The sequence below is a fragment of the Phyllobates terribilis genome, unplaced genomic scaffold, assembly GCF_046119375.1.
Source record: "Phyllobates terribilis strain yellow unplaced genomic scaffold, ASM4611937v1 Scaffold_5__5_contigs__length_657084704, whole genome shotgun sequence".
In the NCBI taxonomy this organism is placed as follows: Eukaryota; Metazoa; Chordata; class Amphibia; order Anura; family Dendrobatidae; genus Phyllobates; species Phyllobates terribilis.
The window spans coordinates 87,305,641-87,330,522 of NW_027362765.1; the positions used below are offsets into that span (position 1 = coordinate 87,305,641).

General features: G+C 44.6%; 1 protein-coding gene across 1 annotated transcript in view; it reads right to left on the minus strand.

Annotated features, from left to right (window-relative positions):
* LOC141272152 (ABC-type organic anion transporter ABCA8B-like) overlaps positions 1-24,882 on the minus strand; it is a 116,585-nt gene that overhangs the window by 85,285 nt on the left and 6,418 nt on the right. The window contains exons 2-7 of the mRNA XM_073682524.1: positions 17,496-17,600; positions 13,963-14,176; positions 5,960-6,115; positions 5,758-5,855; positions 3,996-4,222; positions 3,734-3,872 (exon numbers count right to left, since the gene is read on the minus strand). Of these exons, the coding sequence (XP_073538625.1) occupies positions 3,734-3,872; positions 3,996-4,222; positions 5,758-5,855; positions 5,960-6,115; positions 13,963-14,176; positions 17,496-17,600 (939 nt within the window). The remainder of the gene's footprint in view (positions 1-3,733; positions 3,873-3,995; positions 4,223-5,757; positions 5,856-5,959; positions 6,116-13,962; positions 14,177-17,495; positions 17,601-24,882) is intronic.

A 24,882-nucleotide genomic window follows, 5' to 3' on the forward strand; every position in this document is an offset into this window, starting at 1 on the left:
CTACATGGATGTACAGAAGGGGATCTATCACTGTATGGAGGCACAGAGTGTGCACTGTTACTATATGGAGGCACAGAGAGGATATTACTATATGGATGCACAGATGGGGCACTATTAGTATATGTAGGCACAGATGGAGTACTATTACTATATCAAGGCGTAAAGGGGGGCACTTTAGGGTATGTGCACACGTTCAGGAATTGAAGCAGAAATTTCCTGAGCATTTTTGCCTCTCCCTGGCAGAAAAAAACGCATGCGGATTTATATGCGTTTTTGACACATCTTTACATGCGTTTTTTGAAGCGTTTTTGAGCATCAATGAATGATTTTTGGAGCTAAATAAAGTTATTTGGTGGGACATTGCTTAAGCCCTTGGATTACCATAAGAACTGGGGTGAGTATATTGGTTCATTTAAATGATTAGAGAATGGGTCTGTTGTATTTCAAATAAAGTGTTTACCCTGTGTCTGTGTGTTTCTTTACTTTGTTAGGTCATGAAAATGTCTGATTGACACCTTGACATCACCAAACAAAAGAGCTCGGTGTCAGCTAGTCCCATTCACCCAATCTTCATTAGCATTTCTATTCATGTAATTTATGCGACTGCTGTGAGCTGTTTTTTTTTGGCCTGGGAAGGTGCCATTAGGCAAACATTTCCCTGGCCATTAAATAACATCTCATAGCTGGTTCGTTAGCCACGACGCCCCCCCAATCAGAACTCAGCAGCACTTTGGACACAATATATTTATGTTGCGTTCAAAACGCAATATTTTAATGCCGCACTTTAGTTGTCAGTACATATGAATCCACCGCATATAATGACATGAGATTACAGGGGGACCCCAGAAAAAAATTGATGTGGGGTCCCCCTATAACATCTAACCAGCAAAGGCTAAACTAGACAGCTGCGGGCTGATATTAATATCCATGGAAGATGCGCCAAATCTGGTGCTTAGCCTCGCTCTTCCCACTGCCCTATAGCGGTGGCGAGTGGAGTAATTGGGTTGGGGTTCACGTCAGCCTTGTATTGTGGCTGACGTGAAGCCCAGGTTAGTAATGGAGGGCGTCTATAAGACACCACCATTACTAACCGCGTGGTAAAATGGTCGCTGCTTCTTCAATAAAAGACATGGCCAGAATAAAGTATTTTAATGAAATAAAACACACAACGCAGTCCACGTAACGCCAAGTGTCCCATGACGATCCGGGTGAATTCTACAGCTGTGACGTTAGCAATCACTTATGTCACAGCTGTAGAATACAGCACTGTGTAAAATCACCCCATGTCAGTATACAGGCTGCAGGAGGTCACTGGGGTTCATCAGCTGAAGATCAGCTGATGAGCCCGGGTGAGCTAGAGACCGTGGAAACATTCTTGTGAATGTCCCCACAGTGAGCATCAGCTGATCGGTCATGGGACCATTCAGCTGATTACTGGCGTCAGCAATCAGCTGATGGTCACGTGACCATCAGCTGATTGCTGTTGGCACTGATCAGCTGATGGTCACGCGACCATCAGCTGACCGCTGACGTCACCGATCACCAGATGGTCGCGTGACCATCAGGTGATCAGTGACGTCACTGCAGGTCCTGGCAGTACACTGCGGGGCGCAAGCCCGCGCCCTGCAGTGTACCACTGGCCGCCGACAAGAGAGGATCGCCGCTGGGGACCAGGAGGACACCGAGAGCTGCCGGACAGGTGAGTATAAAGGTTTTTTCTTTTATTTTTACTTTTTTATTTTGTTTTTAGCTACCGCGGGCTGGGAAGAGCAGACTGATACTCCTCCCATCCACGCTGCTCTCGCTGTTATCAGCCAGAGCAGCGGTCGGATGAGAGGAGTAGCAGCCTCCTCTCCCGACTCGGGTACCACCTGCAGCGTGATTCCGGCGCGATTTTGCGCCTATTGATTTTCATTGAAACGCAGCAAATCCGCATGCACAGGTATTATACATGCAGGTTTGCTGCGATTCAATGCAAATCAATGGGCGCAAATTCGCCGCGAAATCGTGCCTGAATTGGTTATACTGCGGTTTTTGCCGAAATGATAATCCGGAGCGGAAATTCCGCATCATGTGCACAGCACATGCGGATTATCATTGCTATACATGGCAGACCTATTACCAAGTGGTTTTAATGCGTTTCTGCGGCGGAGAAACACATTAAAACCGCATAGTGTGCACTCAGCCTTACTATATGGAGGCACAGATGGAGCACTATTACTGTATGGAGGCACAGAGTGGGCACTATTACTATATGGGGGCACATAGGGGGTACTATTACTATAGTGATGCACAGATGGGCCATTATTACTATATGAAACAGGTGGGGCACTAATACTATATGGAGGCACTATTATTATATTGAGGCACAGATGGGGCACTATTATTATATAGAAGCCCAATTGGGGCACTATTGCTGTATGGAGGCATATAGGGGGCACTATTACTATACGGAGGAGCAGATTGGGGATTATTAATATAAGGAGGCACAGATGTAGTACAATTACTACATGGAGGTACAGAGGGGGCACTATTACTATTTGGAGGCACAAAAGGGTCAGGATTACTATATGGAGTCTCAGAGTGGGCACTGTTACTATGTGGAGGCAGAGAGGGGACACTATTACATATGGAGGCACAGAGGGGGCACTATTACATATGGAGGCAAAATGGGCGTTTCACAATTGGGGAAGCATAACAAGGACACTATTACTATATGGCTGCAAAAGAGGGGGCATCATTACAGTGTAGGGGCAAAAGGTGTCATTATTACTGCTGTATACCTCCCCCTTATGGTTACTGAAGTCGATCTAAACTATCATTTACCTCTATGCTAGTGTGCTATGTTTCAGAAAAAAACAATGCTCCAATCCCTACCAAAAGGTAAAATATGAAACACATCACATATTTTTCTCCCCTGAGGAAGCTACAGGTTTAATGTAGCGATACGCATGGGGTTCCAATGCCCCCTTCCTCTATGTATCATTCGGACAGGTGACTTGCTTTGAACCTAATCTGGGCCTCTTGACGACGACCCCATTGGGTAGACAAGGGGTTTTTGATCATGTTATGACTACTTATTTATAAGTTTCATCTTGCCTTCTCCAGTGTAATGCCACTGTAATACGTTTGGGTATATGAGTATTCAACTTTTCTTGGTATTATGTTCTCTTGTCATGTCAGGGTTATACCTGTTTTGTAAACTGTTTTGGGATTAATGCCATATATGCTTTGAGCATTTTACTGGATGATGGTCTCCACATGCCTAATGTATTTAAAAGTGTAATATCTACATAGGGACATCATGGCCTCTTATTATTTCATGATTGATGATTTCAAGTGCCGGTATGTTGAGGGATGGGTGTTTGCCTAACTTTTTATCTTTAGTTCGGCTGTTTCCTTTTGGGCCAGTTTGGCTGTTTTAAATGTTTTTATATGCTGGTTGTTGTGTATATTTATGTGCTAATAAAGGTTCGATATTATCAAAGTGTTAATTATTTCTGGGTGGGATCCCCATCTATGCATATCTTTTTCTTCCTTTGTACCTTGCTATTCATATGCTTTGGGTTGATCCCCTCTGAACATTAGGGTGGTGCCCGCCACATTTGACTTACATAAAATATGAAAGTGCTAAGCACAGAATTGTGGACCTAAAATCCTTGTTGAAGATACACATTATTCCAGACCCTGCTAAATAATAATTTGTAGAATGCTAGACAATAATAATACCTACTGATGATAAACCATACAGGAAAAACAAAAGCATGATGACGCCATAGGAGCTTTGCAAAAACAGAAAATCTTGTGTAAGCAGAGTCATCAGATTGGCAATGATGAGCAGGTAGCCGGCGTACATTATGGCCCAGGACAACCTAGAAGTGGAGAGCAATAAGTGCAATGAGCTAATACTTACAGTATAATGTTAAAGAAACTTACATTTCCTTTTAAAGGGGTATTCCTTATCCCTTTAAGGGGAATAATGTTTGACAGCTCACCAGAAAGCGAAGTCTCTCAGCCTCATCATGTCCATGATCTCCCTCATCTCACGCCGCTCTCTTGAGACGTACAGAGACAGGAGATACATCACACACACAAAGCTCAAGTTTATGAAGAGCAGGAAGGATCCGATGTGCAGATTTGATCGCCACGTATGCGTTGGAGACAGCATTTTGGTTACCCTGATGGAAGCCATGTTTTTCCATGCAGAATGATTGGTGGTCATCTGTAAACCATAAAGTTGGTGGTGGCAATATTAATGTGGGGTAATATAGGAGTTAAAAATCATCTATTTTAAAATTTCTGTGACCGCCCGAGATCAAAGATGATCGCCGTGGAAAGCCAAGTCTGGCCAAACAGCGCCACTAGAGGTGAAGTACAGTATTACATGGTGGTCAAAATAAATTGTCATATGTGTCATACATGAGCCTGCCAGAAAAAGTGACATCTATCTGTATCTATGACATCCCTGCGATCTAATAGGGCATATGGACAGTGATTGTTACCGTGTCTTACCACTCACTTTGCCAATTAGTAAAATGCATCAGTAGATTTGTCTGGGAAAACAGATGACTCCAAAGACATACTGATAGAGAATGTAGATTGTGAGCCCCAATGGGGACAGTGCCCATAATGTCTGTAAATTGTCTGATTTGTAAAGCGCTGCGGAATATGTTGCAGCTATATAAATATAAATATTATTATTATTATTATTATGACACCTCTATTGCAGACATATGTAAAACTCTTATGGCCCGATTTAACATTTGCAATTTTCTCTTTTTCAGTCTTGTGGCATTCACTAGGGTTTTTTTTACACCAAATTCTTCAAAATGGCGCACATTATTCCGGAATTTTGCTCAAAATCATAAATCCTCTTTATTTTTTTGTCGTTAACCTCTTTCGTGATTTTTTTTTGTCCAAAAAGTCCCATGTTTCGCTAAAATGGTGCAAAATTTGCGCCTCTAAAATCTCTGTGGGAGGGATGGACTCCAAAATATTGCAACTTTTAAAAAGTCGCAATCAATCAATCAGTCGAAAGCATCGCTCACAATGATGAACATTGAAAAACAAACAGGCTAAAATATAAAAAAGTGCAAATTAAAAAAGAAGTAAAAGACACAGGCGAAAAACACCAAAAACTAGAGAAAACAAGGCATAAATGAAAAACATAAAAAACGAGATATAAAAGGTTTAAAGACAACAATCAATTGAACTCTAATAGCGATTTTTTACTGCATTTGTGCCTTTTTTTATCTAGTTTTTTATGTTTTTCACTTGTTTTTCATTTGCGCCTTTGTTTTGTCTAGTTCTTGATGTTTTTTGAATTTGTGCCTAATTCTTCCTTTAATTTGCGTCTTTTTTAAAATCTACTTTATATGTGCTCGTCTGTTTTTTTATGTTCGCCACTGTGGATGGCATTTTAGGTTTTTATGTTTTAGGCTGATTCATCAATTATGACTTTTAAAAAAGTATATTACGGTATATAACCGCCAAGTGTTCATTGATCAGTAAGAGGCAATGCTTCTAACTGCTCCAGTCCTGGTGATCAAGTGATCTATGTTGGGTTTTAGGAGACAGAGATTATCCATCCCAGGAACATGTGGTTCCCCTGGATTTGGGCTTAATATGTCAACCCCAGTTAAGGGAAAATCAGAATTAAAAAAAAAAAATAATGTACTGTTAAAACTTCCCCAAAGGTATTTTATAACTTTATAAAGGGGAAAGGGGCAAAAAAAAAGAAAAAGAAACTCCACTCACTTCAATGATGGCAGAGTCGATACTTGCTTGCAGTGAGAGGAATCCACTTCTCCAATATTTTAAGGGTGCACAATACTCTGACGCTGCATCACAGAATCCTGCAAAAAAGAAAGTAGCTGTCCATCACTGGAGAAACGGACCTGACTGGAGTGACAAATAAGAAACTGAGGCCCTGATTAATGTCAGTGAATGATTCCTTTACCCATGTATGAGAGGTATTCATTGGGAAGGATGATATCGTTCATGCTGTATCTGATATGATAGCGGAATGAGTCCTGGAAAAGAACGGCCACCGTGAGGTTTCTGCTCATGGCATCCAGCAATTCACTTTCTTCTGCATATTCTTCAAAATTCTCTGCTGAAAGAAACAAACAAACAAAAAAGTGACAGATGTGAAACGAGAGGCCAGGGAAGGACCCTGTGACAACCACTGCCCACCATAACCAGCTGTGCAATCCTTCAGGCACTAAATGTCTACTGTATACATATAATCTGTAGATATATTTAACATGTCAATGTGCATTTATAGGTTGTCCCTTTAAATAGCTCCTGATGTGATTTATTGGAGGTAAGAAGAGTATCTTGGCGTTCCTGGACCCCAATGCAAAGTCTGTAACAGAGCCACAGTGCCCTCGTCTACCGTGTAAAACACTAGTGGGTCCAGAAACAACAGCTCCCACTGCACCCTCTACAGCTACATCAATGTGGGGTCAAAACAGAGTATAGATGAGTACAGGTGCTGCACCCAAATCTGTCATTGTACAGGGGGGAGGAGGTGAGCTGTGACATCACCTATTGTGAATGGTGGATCCTGTTATCTACTGTATATAGAGATGTTATCAGTCATTGTACAGGAGGAGGTGAGCTGTGACATCACCTGCTGTGAATGGTGGATCCTGTGTTATCTACTGTATATAGAGATGTTATCAGTCATTGTACAGGAGGAGGTGAGCTGTGACATCACCTGTTGTGAATGGTGGATCCTGTGTTATCTACTCTATATAGAGTTGTTATCAATCATTGTACAGGAGGGGGAAGTAGTGAGCTGTGACATCACCTACTGTGAATGGTGGATCCTGTGTTATCAATCATTGTACTGGAGTAGGAGGTGAGCTGTGACATCACCTATTGTGAATGGTAGATCCTGTGTTATCTACTGTATGTAGACGTCTTATCAGTTATTGTACAGCAGGAGGAGGTGAGCTGTGACATCATCTATTGTGAATGGTGGATCCTGTGTTATCAGTCATTGTATAGGAGTGAGAGGTGAGCTGTGACATCACCTATTGTGAATGGTGGATCCTGTGTTATCAGTTATTGTACAGGAGGAGGAGGTGAGCTGTGACATCACCTATTGTGAATGATGGATCCTGTGCTATCTAATATATAGAGGTGTTAGTAGTCATTGTACAGGAGGGGGAAGAGGTGAGCTGTGACATCACCTATTGTGAATGGTGGATCCTATATTAGCTATACTTAGGGAATTTGATGACGGCAAGGAAATTATCTCATATTATGAGGTTAATGAACAGAGTAAACACTGCAAGATTTCAGGACTTTTTTTATTATTATTTTTAATATAGATAATTATATATACAATTAAATAAAAAAAAAAATCACCAAATGTGTTTAAGTATGATAAAACAATATGTCACTTTCTGATGAAACATTTTTTTTATAAGGCATCTTTGGACATTGGCTTTGAGGTCTCATAGCAATACATCTTCTGGGTCCTACAGAGCATTACATGCTCTCTGCAGGACCCTCATATTACTGCGGTGTGAACAGCATCTTATTTATAATAACAGCGAGAAAAGATAAAGGACTAATGTGTATGATATAAAAGGGTTCCCTGGATAGACATGACAGGTATTGTCCAATTTTCTAATATCATGCAGTATATAGTATTAGCAATCGAACAAGTATAGTATAAGCAATCATAGGTTCAAGTTCCAGGGGACTAAAAACTAGAAATATTAAAAAAAATATTACATTTTAAATTACCCCCATTTTCCAAGCTCAAAAATGAAAAAATAATATACATATATATATATATATATATATATATATACATATTTGATATCGCCCCGTACTTAAAGTCCGATCTATGAAAATATAAAATTATTAAAACCATATGTTAACGCTGAACAGAAAAAGAAAAAAAATCAAAAAGCCAGATATGTGTTTTTGTTGGTCACTGCACTTATGCACAAAAAAATATAATAAAAAGCGACAAAAATGTCAAATGTAATACAAAATGGTACCAATGAAAAATGTCATTTTTTTCACAACGCTCTGATTTTTTTGTAACCGCTAAAATAATAAAAAAAAACTTCCAAGTCTGGTATCGCTGTAAAGATGAACGGATTAAAAATAAAATAAAAAAAACCATGGCAGAATTTTATTTTTTTTCACCATTTCACTCCACTTGGATTTTTTTGGGGGGACAGTCATGAAATGGTTAAATACATTATAGTGTAATTCTATATTTATTAAAGTGATATGAAAACCCCTTTAAGACTATTTCCTCCTAACTCCTAAAATAATAAAATAAAATGGAAGGAAACAAATTCTTCATTGTCATCTGCCCAGTTGTAAACAATCCAGAGGTTTCTTGGTTAGATCTGTTTCTAGGGAAGCTTGGTGACATTTCATGGTTGTAGTTCCATGTTCTAAGTTTCCATGGCTACCACAATGGCTGGCTCTAAAGTGATGACATCACACTACACCGGCTGCAGAGCATGACTTTGGAACTTGGTGGTTATGACATCACAGCTTGGTCATTATGACGTTTGGAATACAAATAAAGAGGAATTCACACGGCAGAGCCATATTGTCTGGACGGTTTGGAGAGAATGGACCCGGCTAAGCAGTTACTTCTGGACTCCAGTCTCACTAACTTGTCTCACACCTTCATGTACGTGAAGATGCTGGTGCAGGTGGGACACAAACCGCTGCCTCCAACATTGGCAAGAAACCTTTATGGATGTCAGATGTACCGGCTCCCAGGATTTATGACATATGGTAGACACATGATCAACGTGGATGGAAAGAGAGAACGGGAGACCGGCTACTAAAACTAGTCCCACAACTGGAGGAGATGAGAAGAAATCAGCTCCTCCGTTCTCCAGGAACCACCACAATGAGAACTATCTATACCGCAGCCATCTTTAGTATTCATCGCATCGTGCTGAGGATGTAACTCAATGGCACGATCAGGATTCCCGTCCGCATGGATGAACAGCATGGCAGCTTAATTCATCCCCAAATACTTATTGCAATTTGGACTCATAGCCCATATATTGTCTTGTCCATGTGTTGTAGGCCATAGACTGACCGCAGCAAACGCCTCATGGACTGTAAAAAACTCAGGACAGAGCCCAGTATATATCGGAGGAGTAGACCGTTGATCGGCAAGGTACCTACTAGAAATATAACTATTCCTGGCCAATATATTGTCTTGTCTATCTATTATAGACCATGGACTGACCTCACAAACTCTTCCTAGACTGGAAAAAACTCAGCACAGAGTCCAGTATATATCGGAGGAGTAGACCGTTGTTCGGGCAGGTACCTACTAGAAATATAACTATTCCTGGCCCATATATTGTCTTGTCCATCTATTATAGACAATGGACTGACCTCACAAACTCTTTCTAGACTGGAAAAAGCTCAGCACAGAGTCCAGTATATATCGGAGGAGTAGACCGTTGTTCGGGCAGATACCTACTAGAAATATAACTATTCCTGGCCCATATATTGTCTTGTCCATCTATTATAGACCATGGACTGACCTCACAAACTCTTTCTAGACTGGAAAAAGCTCAGCACAGAGTCCAGTATATATCGGAGGAGTAGACTGTTGTCCGGGCAGGTACCTACTAGAAATATAACTATTCCTGGCCCATATATTGTCTTGTCCATCTATTATAGACCATGGACTGACCTCACAAACTCTTCCTAGACTGGATAAAGCTCAGCACAGAGTCCAGTATATATCGGAGGAGTAGACCGTTGTTCGGGCAGGTACCTACTAGAAATATAACTATTCCTGGCCCATATATTGTCTTGTCCATCTATTATAGACCATGGACTGACCTCACAAACTCTTCCTAGACTGGAAAAAGCTCAGCACAGAGTCCAGTATATATCGGAGGAGTAGACCGTTGTTCGGGCAGGTACCTACTAGAAATATAACTATTCCTGGCCCATATATTGTCTTGTCCATCTATTATAGACCATGGACTGACCTCACAAACTCTTCCTAGACTGGAAAAAGCTTAGCACAGAGTCCAGTATATATTGGAGGAGTAGACCGTTGTTCGGGCAGGTACCTACTAGAAATATAACTATTCCTGGCCCATATATTGTCTTGTCCATCTATTATAGACCATGGACTGACCTCACAAACTCTTCCTAGACTGGAAAAAGCTCAGCACAGAGCCCAGTATTTATCGGAAGAGTAGACTGCTGTTCTGGCAGGTACCTACTAGAAATATAACTATTCCTTGCCCATATATTGTCTTGTCCATTGGAGGAGAAGACCGCTCTTCTAGCAGGTAGCTGCTGGAAGAAGCCATTTCAGTATAGAGGAAAAGGACTACACCAGGGTATGAGCCTTCATCTGTCCCTCCTCAGGACTGTACAATTACAATGCTCCCAAAAAGTGCCAAGAGCACAGACACGGTGAGAGATAGAAAAAAAAACAATGGAGACAGATTACGGTACTAAAAATGACAAGTACAGAAAGTTTTAGAAACTTTTATTAAAAGGGTTGGCCACTTGGCCAATCACTAGTGACTGCACCCAAAGACAAAGTGATGTTGGCGAGGTCAGTTATGTCTTTTTATGGCACACGATCTCCTAATTTCAAACGTTTTTGAGACATTACAAGCTCAATGTGCACCCTTATTGCTGAAAGACAAAGATGGTCATGTGCTATAGACCACGGACTGACCTCAACAAACTCCTCCTGGACTGGAAAAAGCTCAACACAGAGCCCAGTATATATTGAAGGAGTAGGCTGTTCTTCAGGTAGATATATCCTGGAAAAAAACTATTCCTGGCCCATATATTGTCTTGTCCATGTGTTGTAGACCATGGAAAGACTTCAGCAAACTCCTCTTGGACTGGAAAAATCTCAGAACAGAGCCCAGTTTATATCGGAGGAGTAGACCGCTCTTCTGGCAGGTCCCTGTTGGAAGAAGCTATTTCCGCACAGAGGAGATGGACAGCACCTGTCTCCTCAGACAATACCTGTTGTGTCCAAACACAATGGTACAAGAAAGTGGCAAGAGCACAGACACGGTGAAAGATGGAATAGACTATGACGGACGACTTAACTAAAACACTAAGTACAGAAAGTTTTAAAGACTTTTATTAAAAGTGTCAATCACTAGTGTTGGCACCAAAGACAATGTGAAGATGGTTAGGTTTACGATATCATCTTATGCCACAAGACCTTACAATTTTAAAATGTTTTTGAGACACTACATGTGCACCAAAATGGATGTAGAGTGGACCCTTATTGCTGGAAGACAATGATGGCCAAACTCGCTACAAATGACTTCTTCTTATCAAAAGACCTATGTGACCAGTCACCCAACGATGATGAAAGTCCACTACATACTTAATGGACATGGATATGATGTTGAACTACACTCAGGAAATATCCAAAAATGTGGAGATGATCATATGGTGAAAACATAAAAACATGACTTGACACATCGCATTATTGAAGGATTCAGGTTATCTTGCCTCTTGCTTGGAAATCGATGCTGAGTGGATGGCCATTAAAAATCCAAAGATTCTCGAGCCAAGATGGTGACCGTATAATAAAGCAATGTATGTGTAATGACAACATGTAATAGTGTCCTTTGTGTAAACCACAGCACACATATAGGTGCCTGTCATAAAAATATTAAGAAATATTAAGGATTTCTCTCTCTCCTTGAAACCCCTCATTCCCCCTCCTATCTACCATTTGTCACAGGAGAAGAGCTGACACTTTGGCCAGTGGCTTCTATGCAAATGAACACACACAGGAGAAGTGGCTAAGAGGCAGATGCCAGTACAAAGAGAGGTGGCAAACCCAATTAGCATGCGAGTGTATGTTCCAGTGACATAGACCTGCGATAAATCTACATCTAGGTGAGAAGGTTGTATTCCCAGAACTTTAGAAGAATTCAACAGAAATCTTTAGTCTGGTTGGCACCGGTGCAAAATATGGAATATCTGAAGTTCTATACGTCCGATAATCATGGGACCCATATTTTTAGTGGCAGGGTCAGCTAAGGAACAATATGCATAATTTACTGTAGCTGTGAGCCCCTCTGGTGAGCTGTAATGCAAAAGTACAAAATAACAGACCGCAGCTATGTCATTTGTGGTCTCTAAAGAAAGGTAAATTCATAACAATGAAAATTGTGTCACTTGCAAGCTTCTGCGATTAACCTGTGATAAGTTATCGCAGAAGCCAGATATTTTTAATAAAATATGAAGGCTGGAGCCCAGCCCACATGAGATCATCACAGGGGGTGTGTGGGCAGGTCTCCCCCTTTGGCATAAAAGACCCGACCGAAGATGGGTCAGTGTTCATTGCCGGGGGGTATAGATCCTATAAGCAAAGGAGCACGTTTGATAACGGTCAAATCAAATTGGAGCGCCACCTCCAGATATACTGAGTCGTCTCTGCGATCTTTATAGTAAATAAGTTCTTCTTTAATCCTATTTTATTTGTGTAACTGTATATTCTATATTGTAATGTCTCCTTTTGTAAAGCCTTTTGTATATTTTTTATAAACACTGCCTTTCTTTTGTATTAAATATAAAATGTAATAGTTCTGTTTCTTTTGCTCTTTAGTCATTCCCTCCCCCGAAGCTATCAGCTGTCAGAAAGCTGGCGCCCGACCAGGCCTGTATTATATTTCATACTGGATCTGTGGTGGCAGCGAATAATATTATTTGGGCTACCGTGAAGCTAGCAGTGATTGTACGGGGGCATATACACATATTCCATGCATTGGGATTTGGAGGTGTATACGCCATACGCTCACTGCATGCTTGCTGATACCTGTGTAGTGAGTAATCGTGATCGTGTGTTCACGAATCCCTGCTCAATGATGACATAGTGACGGCAGCGGTGGGATATTGTGTGATCTCCCCGGTGTAGTCTCTGTGAAACCCTGACAGTGCCCATCACATACAATCACATTACATGAATGTAGCCCGTATTCAATGGAAAGTTGCACCATGAACAGAACTCCCTCCTGAGACTGGGGATTTTCTTTTAAGTTTACAGGAACTTTTCATCAAATCTTGGAGTGTAATAAGACCTGGTGTTACAATGTGCCAGTCCTATGAGTGATGGACAGGTTGATGGTGCAGTCAAATGACACAAAAAAAGTAGATTTGTCACCACCATGGAAAAATCACTTGATGGTTAATTTTCAATATGTGTTTTTTGCCATAATGTTTGCAAAATCACTGCACATCCGTGGTGCTTTGCTACAATTTTGCAAAAATCTCTGCAAAAAGGCACAATATGGCTGAAAACTGTGACTTTTTTTTTCAAATTTTTCGTAAATGTAGCAAATTTGCAACAGAATCATTTAAATATCGATTTAAATAAATCATTGAAATAAACCACAAATAAATGTCTCAAGTAGGTACACCCGAATTTTTAGACATGTGAACCTGAGCACAAACTTGCAGCGTTAGGCTACATTCCCACAATGAGCTTTTTGGTGAGTTTTTGATGTTGCAGATTTTCTGCAGCATTTCTGCACCCATTAAGTAAGTTAGGTTACATGCATTTTTTAAAAAAAATAAGCAGCGTCAAAAACTCTCCAAAAACTCATCGTCGGTACGTAGCCTTATGGTGGTTGCAAAAAGTTACAGATAAACTGAGGGTTTTTTTTCTATTCGTTGCCATATACCTGCACCATGTGAATACAGTCTAAGGCCTGATGCACACAGCAGACCGGTGTGTGCAGCACTTATAGCAGTCCCTATAGCTGCCTACTGCCGGCAATGTAACCTGCAGCATACCACGGAGGTACTCTCATGCTTCTATGTTGGAGCAGCTCCCGGCAGCTGAGCTTCTATCATTTATCTTTCTGGGTGTCCACTTTTTAATTTTGGAATTGTATGTTAAAATTAAATTTGTATTCTGCCTCAATCTTTTTGTGCTTTCTGTGCACCTACCTGGTACTATGCTGCTTGCAGCCACCTTCTTCATGATCTCTCTGGTGGACAGAGGACTACGCACATATCCGATCGTAACACCGGAACTGTTAAATCCATCCAAAGCCCCGATCTCCGCTGCGGGGGAGCGCTGTATGGTATCCAAGGCATGATGTTCTCCAATGCTGATTAACATCAACATCAACAATACAAATGCCAAGTTCTGTATCCATTCCTGAAAACAACACAAAACGCTATAAATGCCTGATAAAAATAATCATCTGGCTAAATCAAGACCATATTTCATGTTGTTGCACCCCGGTTTCCCATCCCTCTTCTCAGCCCACAGGTCTGTGTGATGTCCTTGTGGCGCCCTGCTGCGCATTGATGCCACAGAACCCAGAAGGGTGCATGGATGGATTTCTCCACAAGAGGCCCTCACTACATTCACACACCTCCACCTTCCACCTCATACCAGCAGAGGGAGCCCTGATAGGGATATATAAAGGGAAGGTGGAGCCAGGCAGCTCAGTTGGTTAGAATGAGTTCCAGAGCGTGCTCTGAGTGAGAGCAGCACGCAGGAAGCTGTGTGAGGCAAGCTAGGCCTCCAGCAACACTGAAGCCTAGTGAGGGCCCCGAGCATGGCCGAAGGCGAGAGGAAGGAAGGAGTGATAAAGGGGGCAGAGGAGCATAGTAAGCTCACCCCGATATATATACCGGACACCGGGTCCACGCCTACAGGGATTCCTTATACCCAGTAGGAACCACTGGAACCCCTGGAGAACTACAGGTCCCAGGTTACCAAACGCTGACTGCGTCACGGAGTCACGGAGGCCCCAGCGTCCAGGGAGAGTGATTCCAAGGAGAAAGCCCTACCACCAGTTCAGCAGGTGCAAGAGGAAGAGACAGTAGTCAAGCCAGGCCGGTCAGAGCTTAGCAAGTGAAGGCAGACGATCAGGAGGCCCTATACCCGCTCACTGGGGAGAAGTCCAAAAGTGCGCCCTTCACCTGGAGTACCCTGGACCGTGTCAGCATCGTCATCAGTAAAGGTACTGAAGCGCACCCCCGTGTGAGTGTCTGTCCTTTCCTCCGGAACCGTCCTGCCGTCTCTCCCCTGCGCCACCATCCAATACATCCCACGCTGCCCTGATGCCTGCTCCACCTGTGGGGAGCCGTTCCATCTCAAGCTGCCCTATCATCGGCCTCAGAGGACTGTTGCAGCGCTGGTGATCCTCACCAGACACCACAGGTGGCGTCACGACAAATCCCCTATAAATATCCCCTTTTTGCACTGACCGCCCTGGGTCACGGACCGGGCCAGCCACCGTAATATTCCCTGCAAGCAGCCATAAGGCCCGGCTGCCGAGTACCCCATGGCCCTGGGGGCGAGTCATCCTCATCAATCATTGTTAGTACCCTTCCTCTACCACATCCCTCGTGACTCCCATTCGGTGACCTGTCCCTACTGTACAGGACCGGCCACGCCCAAGTGTCCACAAATGTGACAGTGGAAGTGGAGGAAAAAGGTCCTGGCAGGGCTGTACCAAATTATCTGTTAATATGATTCTTCAGATCAGTACTTTACGGTGATAACAAACTTGTATACTTTATTTTTATTGTAGTGGTTAAAAAGAATTCAGAACTTTTAAAAAAAAATTTTTTTAGTTTGTGTCGCCATTTTCCGAGACCCGTAAATTTTTAAATCAACTGAGCTGTAAGAGAACTTGCTCTTTTGCGTGGTGAGCTGTCGGTTTTATTGATACCATTGTGGGTTACATACAATGTTTTGATCGCTTTTATTGCAATTTTTGGGGAGGTGCGATGATCATAAAAAACTATAATTCAGAGGTTTCATTTTGTTTTCATTACAGCAATTACCAAACTGGTTAATTATTTTATATTTTGGTTGCATTTTTTTAATGTGCTTTTTTTTTTACATAAAAAAAAAGAAAAGAAAAAGATTGCAGAACATGAACCTGCAATTATTTGATAACTTCTGATATACAATGCAGATTGTCAGTGTAGTCGTAAATGGTGAAATTTAAGATTTCCTATGAAGCCACTGGCTGGGCTTCACAGGAGTATAAGGATGGCATCGACGGGTCCTTCAGCAGGCAACCTATTGTCACACTGTGATCGTGTCACAGAGATTGGGGGCGCCACGAGCACTGGAATGGACCCTGCCCTAGATCTTAACACCTAAATGCTGCCATCTGACACTGACAGCGACATTTGTGTGGTTAAACAGCAGAGATAGGAGCTAGATCTGATTGTTTCTGTTAAAGGCGTGTGCCATCTGTATAACACAGCCTGCATCGGTTCCTGACCCTGCTCCATATACGCACACCCACCCTCCACCATACATGAATGGCTGATGTCAGGAAGGGGTTAATATATGGCTGTTCATGACAGCACTCCAAGTGTATGAACAAGAATAATGTATTGCAGAAGCATTTGTAACTTTTCCAATTATTTGACGAGGCTTGCCTAAATCCATACTCATGCTCAGTGTCGGACTGAGTTGGCATCGGCCCACCAGTAACCAGTTCTTGGGGTCCACTGTTCAGCTACATGCAAAAATAACCTGACTCTAGTACACAAATTCACTTTTGCTTCTATGTAATATTAATTTGGCTAACTTGTTTAATGAATAATTAGATTATACTTTTTTTCTGCAAATTGTGTATCAAGTGTAACAGCACTACACATTAGCAGTCCTTCACAGGGGCCTACCAGAGGATAGTCCTGTTCTCCTATGGGCAAGTCTGAGTCTGCTCAAGCTGCAGAAACAACCCTTTTCCAATGTATGGGACGGGATTTCAGCTTTTTTACTACTTAAATGCACTAGAAATCATGTTGTGCACTTGTATTGTTGCAGAGGATCATGAGAATTATGGTCTGTCCCCACTCCCCAGCCCCCATGACATGAGATCATACATGAGGCACATCTGCAGGCTCCAGAGATTCACAGAGATTGGAAAAACAAGAATATTTGCAAAGCGCCAAGATCACACATATTGAAGGAAAGTAAAATGTCTCGGTTCTCATTGTTGCACAGTGAAAAAATAAATGCAGAAGCTTTCAAATTCAAAGATGAGATTTCTTAAACCGCGAACAATTTAGCAGGTGATGTATTATGCAGCGGATTTTTTGCATGCAAATCCGCACCAGAAAATCCTATGTGCCTATCCTGTTTAGACGTATTTCCAGGCTCCAAGGTAGCTAATCTGGACTCACTGGTCACAACTTTTTCCTCCGTCCATTCAAAGCAGACATTTTCTGCCGCAAATTTGCAACAAATAATCATCATAAAAATCTGCATGTGCTCTACGCTGATTTTGAGACAGATTTCACCCTGTGCATTGTAAAGTGTGAAATCTGCGGAAAAAAAAATCACAGCATTGGAAAAATTGCTAACATGCCCTTCATTTCCAGAGATTTTTACAGGTCGTGTTTTTAAAACCCCATTTGTAGGTATCGTACTGTAAATCGTCGGGCATTGTGATGTCTATCATTAGTGGTTAGCACCTTCAGCAGATACATTACTTGCTTACCCAGACAGTGGAGCATTTCCTCCTCCATTTCAAAAGAAGATTCTTCAGCAGCAGAGCCAAGGTTTGTTGAAGAAGACTGGTATCCATCACATTCCTCTCCGTCATCTGGAAGACAGAAGGTCGGTAAAAAAACTCTTTAAATCTCATATAGTCTGTTGGGGAGTTCTCTTATTTTCATAGGCTCCCTCACATATTGCCAAATACAGACTTCCGTAACCAATGCCAAAGAATGGTTCTCATTAGTGTTGAGCGAGCATGCTCGACACTGCTCGGTACTCGCCCGAGCATCTCACTACTCGGGATGTTCGGCGAGCACCGAGCATTTCCGGGTCACTCAGGCGGGAGCTCGGGTCTCCGCCCTGCATGTTTGGCGCTCTTTACAGAGCCAATGAACATGCAGGGATTGCCAGCCAGTCACTGTAATGCCGCAGCCATGTTGATTGTGGGCATTACAGTAATTTGCTGGCCGCACAGCGTCACCTCGAGTATTTAAAACCGGGCGCCGCCATCTTGGACACAGTCACTCCGGATCAGACAGTTTAGGGAGAGTACTGCCGAGCTAGGGAGAGATTTATACTGCGAAATAGGTAGTGTAGGGTCTCTAAAGCCTGCAAAATCAAACAAACAGTCCTTCTGAGGACTAATATCCATCCCAGATATCAGGCAGGCAGGCAGGCTGTATAGGAGACGCAGTGGTTATACCAACAAACATTGCATTACAGTCCTGTGTGCTGCTTCTCACATTTGCTAGACTTAGCGCCAGGTCTCAAGGGCCAGGAAAAATCATTTTTTTTCATCTAAATCCTCTTTTTTTTTTTTTCCTCAGTCAGACTGTACAAATACCCGTCTTATTAACCTTTTGGTATTCCCACCCCCCCCCCCCCCCAAAAAAAAAAAAATTTGTCACAAGAGGTGGACGATAACGAGACACAATTGCCACAAAGTGAGGAGGAGGACTGCGGTGCGGAAGTGGAAGAGGAGGAGTTGGTGGATGATCTAGTAACTGACCCAACGTGGCTGGAGGACACGCAGAGCAAGGCCAGCAGCGCACAGGGGGAGGGAGGCAGAGTACCCCAACAGGCAGGAAGAAGCAGTGTGGTGGCCGCAGACAGAAGGCGGGCAATCGTTCCCCGTAACACCCACACAAGGGACGTTGCCAGTACAACCGGTAGGTCTTCCAGAGTCTGGAATTTTTTTAAAGACTCTGCTGATAACCCCAAAAAGGCCATTTGTACCACCTGCCAGGCCAGCATCAGCAGGGGTGACAAAACTACCAGCCTGACCACCACCAGCATGATCAGGCACATGTCAGCAAAGCACCCGACTTTGTGAGGCGAACCCCAGGGTCCACGATCACTATCAGTGGGTGTCACGACTGCTTCTTCCGCTGTTGTGCATGTAAGAGAACCCCCTGTTGTGCGTGCAAGGCAATCCCTTGTCCATACTGCATGCAAAGATGCCCCCTCCTCTCAGTCTTCACTTGTTATGGCTGTTTCTCAAGAAGCAGCATCAACATCCACGTCACACGGCAGCGTTCAATTGTCCATATCCCAGACCTCTGAACAAAAGCGCAAATTCGCAGCCAACGCCCCACAGGCCACAGTCCTAAATTCGCACATTTCACGACTGCTTGCGTTGGAAATGCTGCCTTTTAGGCTGGTGGAGACGGAATCCTTCCGCAACCTTATGGCGGTGGCCGTCCCTCGGTACTCGGTCCCCAGCCGATACTATTTTGACCTGTGTGCCATCCCAGCACTACACAAGCACGTGTCCCAAAACATCTGCCGTGCCCTCAACAACGCAGTTACTGGGAGAGTCCACCTGACAACGGACACGTGGACAAGTGCTTGTGGCCAGGGACGGTGCATCTCCCTGACGGCACACTGGGTAAACATAGTGGAAGCCGGGACCCAGTCGGACCTTGGGACGGAACACATCCTCCCCACACCAAGGATTGCGGGCCCTATGTCAGTCAGAGTTGTCCCCACAGTGTACATCTCCTGCACCTCCTCCTCATGTTCAGCCTCCATCTCAGATATCACCACATCAGTTACAAGCTGGAAGCACTGCAGTACTGCCTCAATCAAGCGGCAACAGGCTGTGCTGAAACTCATAAGCTTAGGTGATAAACCTCACACTACTTGTGAGTTCTGGACAGCTGTGAAAGAGCAGGCAGATCTGTGGCTGAGACCGCTGAACCTACATCCAGGCATGGTCGTGTGTGACAATGGCCGTAACCTGGTGGCGGCTCTGAGGCGAGGTGAGATCATACACGTACCATGCCTGGCTCATGTGCTTAACCTCGTGGTTCAGCGGTTTCTTAAATCGTACCCCGAGTTGCCAGATCTGCTAGTCAAAGTACGCCGCCTGTCAGCTCATTTTCCGAAGTCGGCTACAGCTTCCGCCGCCCTTGCTGTGTTGCAGCAGCGTTTGCAGGTCCCAGCACACCGACTGGTGTGTGATGTCCCCACACGTTTGAACTCTACCCTCCACATGTTGCAAAGGATTTGTGAGCAGAAGAGAGCAGTTGTGGAGTACCAGCTGCAACAAGGCCGTCGATATTCAGGTCAGACTCCACACATAAGACCTCAGGAGTGGACCTGGATGTCTGACATATGTACCATCCTGACAAACTTTGAGAAGTGCACCAAGATGGTGAGTGGCGATGATGACGCCATCATTAGCGTCAGCATCCCACTTGTCTGTCTTTTGCAACGCTCTCTGCAGAGAATTAAAGAGGAGGCATTGCAGCCAGAGTATGATGAGATGGATCAAGAAGCCGTAGCCGGGGATTACACACAGCCCAGACTCATCTCATCAAAAAGTGCATTGGGGGACAATGAGGGAGAGGAGGAGGAGGAAGAACAGGAGCTGGTATCATGCGCTGTAGATGGTAGTACCTGTACAACTGTCATACCGTCGGTTCAGCGTGGGTGGCCTGAGGACAGGGGGGAGGAGGAGGAGGAGAGCATGGTCAGTCGTCATCTTGGTGAGGACACCGAAGTATTGCCCGTTACCAGTCTGGCACGCATGGCTGACTTTATGTTACGCTGCCTTAACCGTAACCCTCGCGTTGTCAAAATGTTGAGTGACAGTCATTACTGGTTGGTGACACTTTTAGACCCCCGCTACAAGGAGAACTTTCACTCTCTTATTCCTGAGGTGGAGAGGTCTACAAAAATGGGGCAGTACCAGAAGGCCCTTGCTGCAGAAATGTTAAAAAAGTTCCCATCTGAACATGCTAGCAGCAGAGGTCACAGTTCGTTGCCCAACCAAGGCGTACAGGCGAGAGAGACACAACTCCAATCCAGCAGAGGCAGGGGAACACTGTCAATGTTTTCTGAGACCCGTCCAGCTTACAGGCCCTGAGGTGCGGGGTACTCTCACAAGGAGTGGAAAGTTTCAAACGATGGTGAGGGAGTACCTTGCCGACCGTACCAGCGTCCTCCGTGATTCCTCTGTGCCTTTTAATTATTGGGTATCCAAGCTGGACACTTGGAATGAACTCGCTCTGTACGCCTTGGAGGTCCTGGCCTGCCCTGCCACCGTGTTATCGGAGTGTGTTTTTAGTGCCACTGGGGAATTATAACTGATAAGTGCACTCGCCTGTCAACTGACAATGCTGACAAGCTGACCCTTATCAAAATGAACAAGGGCTGGATTGGGCCAGACTGCTCATCACCACCAAATGATAGCAGAGTAACATAAAGTCAAATCCACTGTGTTATTTCGGGAGGTGTATTCCCATGCACCGCTTCACACCCACACATGGGTATACGCTTCCTCATTTCGGCTGTTTTTTGCTCTTCTCCTTATCCTCAGCCTCCACCACCACTATACCACCAGGGTGACCGTGGTCCGTGTTGCCAGCATTGCAAGTTCCTCCGTCCTAATTTTTGGCAGCTTTTGCTTGGAAGGCATAGGCAAAGACTATGGGAGAACCACTCCCCAATAATGGGAATAATGTTTTTAATATGCTGTATTGCATGTCTCTTCTAAGGGTATTGCAAGTTCCTCCGTCCTAATTTTTGGCAGCTTTTGCTTGGAAGGCATAGGCAAAGACTATGGGAGACCCACTCCCCAATAATGGGAATAATGTTTTTAATATGCTGTACTGCATGGCTCTTGTAAAGGGCATTGCAAGTTCCTCCGTCCTAATTTTTGACAGCTTTTGCTTGGAAGGCATAGGCAAAGACTATGGGAGACCCACTCCCCAATAATGGGAATAATGTTTTTAATATGCTGTACTGCATGGCTCTTGTAAGGGGCATTGCAAGTTCCTCCGTCCTAATTTTTGGCAGCTTTTGCTTGGAAGGCATAGGCAAAGACTATGGTAGACCCACTCCCCAATAATGGAAATAATGTTTTTAATATGCTGTACTGCATGGCTCTTGTAAGGGACATTGCAAGTTCCTCCGTCCTAATTTTTGGCAGCTTTTGCTTGGAAGGCATAGGCAAAGACTATGGGAGACCCACTCCCCAATAATGGGAATAATGTTTTTAATATGCTGTACTGCATGGCTCTTGTAAGGGGCATTGCAAGTTCCTACGTCCTAATTTTTGGCAGCTTTTGCTTGGAAGGCATAGGCAAATGACTCGCCCCCTGGGCCGTGGGGCACTCGGATCCGGGCAATAGGGGAACGATGGGGGTAGTAGTGGAGACCCGGTCCATGGCTCAGGGTGGTCAGACCAGTGGTAGTCCCTTTATAAGTTTTAAGTGATGTCCGACTACGCCACCCGTGGATTGCGGTTATTAGGAACCGCCGCTGCAAGGCAGACCGCTGGGGCTGATGATGTATGCAGCTGGGATAGTGTGACTCCCCATGGGAAGAGTGCGGCCCCAGGGCAGTATAATGGAAGATGCGGGTGATGGTGTAGGGCGTTCCAGTACCGTTAGTGCTGGCGGAGCAAGGAGCACACAGACAACAGGTTGCAGTCCACGGTCTTTACTAGAACAGGGGAACTGACCCACAAACAGGCCCGGCTAGGAGGGGGCCTGGACGTCTGAGAGCAAACGGGAAATTGGCCCTGGTCAGGGTGAGGGTGTAGGCCTACCGTGCTCTCTGCGCTCCTTCTGGCTATCTCCTCCTGATAGGGTAACAGCCCACGGTCCGAGCTCACCGTGTATTCTCGCCTGTATGGCCTGCAACGTGGATCCCTTTCTACTCCCGGCCTGGTACGGCTTTGCTGGTCCCTTCTGTTGTGGCAGAGCCTCCGGGCTTCTTAGGCCAAGGAACATACAGTCCCCTGCGGACTGGTTATCTGCTGCAGGATGTGGAATCCTCACAGCCTCAGACACCAAAGTCTGGTAAATTGAGTTCTTTGTCTACCAAGACAGGCTCACTTCGCCTCTTGTCTCTGGCTTGTGGCTCTCCTACTGCCACACTTCCTCTTAGGGTGCAATACAACTGTCCCTCACTGCTCTGGGACAACTCTCAATCCTGAAACAGGTCGTCCAGTTCTCCCTAACCCTGCCCCCAGTTCCAGCTTTTATAGGGGCAGCCTGCTCCCCCTACTGGCCTGAGACAGGAGGTATTGCATGCTAATGTTCCCCTGACTAGAGAACCTCCCCCTTGCTCTCAGACACAGCTTTATTATATTTGTGGCATCCAGGCCAGGGTGACACACAAAGACTATGGGAGACCCACTCCCAAATAATGGGAATAATGTTTTTAATATGCTGTACTGCATGGCTCTTGTAAGGGGCATTGCAAGTTCCTCCGTCCTAATTTTTGGCAGCTTTTGCTTGGAATGCTTAGGCAAAGACTATGGGAGACCCACTCCCCAATAATGGGAATAATGTTTTTAATATGCTGTACTGCATGGCTCTTGTAAGGGCATTACAATCGTCTTGTTAAGCTACTATGACCTCCATGTCTCTTCCACGGGGCATTAAAACCGTCTTGTTAAGCTACTGTGACCTCCACATCTCTTCCAAGGGGCATTAAAACCGTCTTGTTAAACCACTCTGAACTGCACAGCTCTTCCAAGGGGAATTGAAATGTTGTTTTTAATTACCTCTAACCTCCACGACTCTTCCAACGGGCATTGCATTTCCTCCTAATTTTAGTCAGCTTTTGCTTTTCAATGCATAGGCGAACACTAAGGGAGACCCACTCCCCAATAATGGGTAGAAGGTTTTTAGTACGCTGTAATCCACGTTTCAAGGGGCATTGCAGTTCCTCTTAATTTTTGGAAAGCCTTCCATTCACTTAGGCCAACAGTGTACAGGAGACCCAGTTGCTATAAATGGAAAAAAAGGTTTAGTTAAGGCCCTCTGACCTCCATGTCACTTCCAAGGGGCATTAGAGTGCCTCGAAATTTTTGGTAGGCATTGCACTCACTGTATGCCCTATAACTGTGTAGCCGAACCGCTCCTTTTGGTACAGAAACATATCCTACAAGACATGTGTGGTTGACTGGCCTGATATTGATGTGAATGGTCCCTGTTCCTCCTGCTCTTTCTCCTTTGCCACCACCTCATCCATCATTCATCACCTGAAGCTTTGTTTTAACAGGAGTCATAGAACTGGGATAGTAGCAGGAAAACATCCAGCAATCCTCGGAGGAGGTAGGATATGCGCCAAAACGCTGAGCACCTCAGGCCTAGCCGCTACTACATACATGCGCTTGCATTCCAAGGAACAGAAAGCTAAGGAGATGGATGGCCTCATGATCATCAATAATTTACTCGTTGTGTAGGAGGCCGACCACTGCTGCTGTCTACCTTCTGAACTTTGTGTTGAAGCCTGATTGACCCAGGACCCGCAATCCTCTATGTCTGGAGGACGTGTTGCATCCCATTGTCCAACTGTGTCCCGGCTTCCACAATATTAACCTAGTGTGAAGGCATCAGTGAGATGGATCATCCCTGGCCACATTCACTTGTCCACGTGTTTGTGGTTAGGCTGTCCTTCCCACTAAATGCACTGGGGAGGGCACAGGTAATGTTTTGGTATGCGCGCTTGTGTATAAGGCGCACCGGGACAAATAGGGGCGGCTGGGGACCGTTTATGGACACCCGGTCGCCCCCAGGCGGCTGGGGACCTTGTGTGGGCACCCAGCCGCGGGGCTGCTGGGGACCGAGTATGGACGCCCTGCCGCCCCCTGGCGGCTGGGGACGAAGCGTGGACACCCGGCCGCCGGGCGGTTGGGGACTGAGTATGGATACCAGGCCGCCGACGCAGCCATGACGTGGTGGCCAGATTTTGCCTCCACATGCCTAAAAGGCCCAATTTCAAGTGCAAGCAAGCAGTATGGTATTGCAGCCTGGGGGTGGGTGGGTGGCAGGCTGCATACTTGCGCTTGCATTGCAAGGAATGGGGGAGGTACAATTGAACACTGCCCTGGGACAAGGACTTGCACAGGGATAGTTGGATGTCTGCAT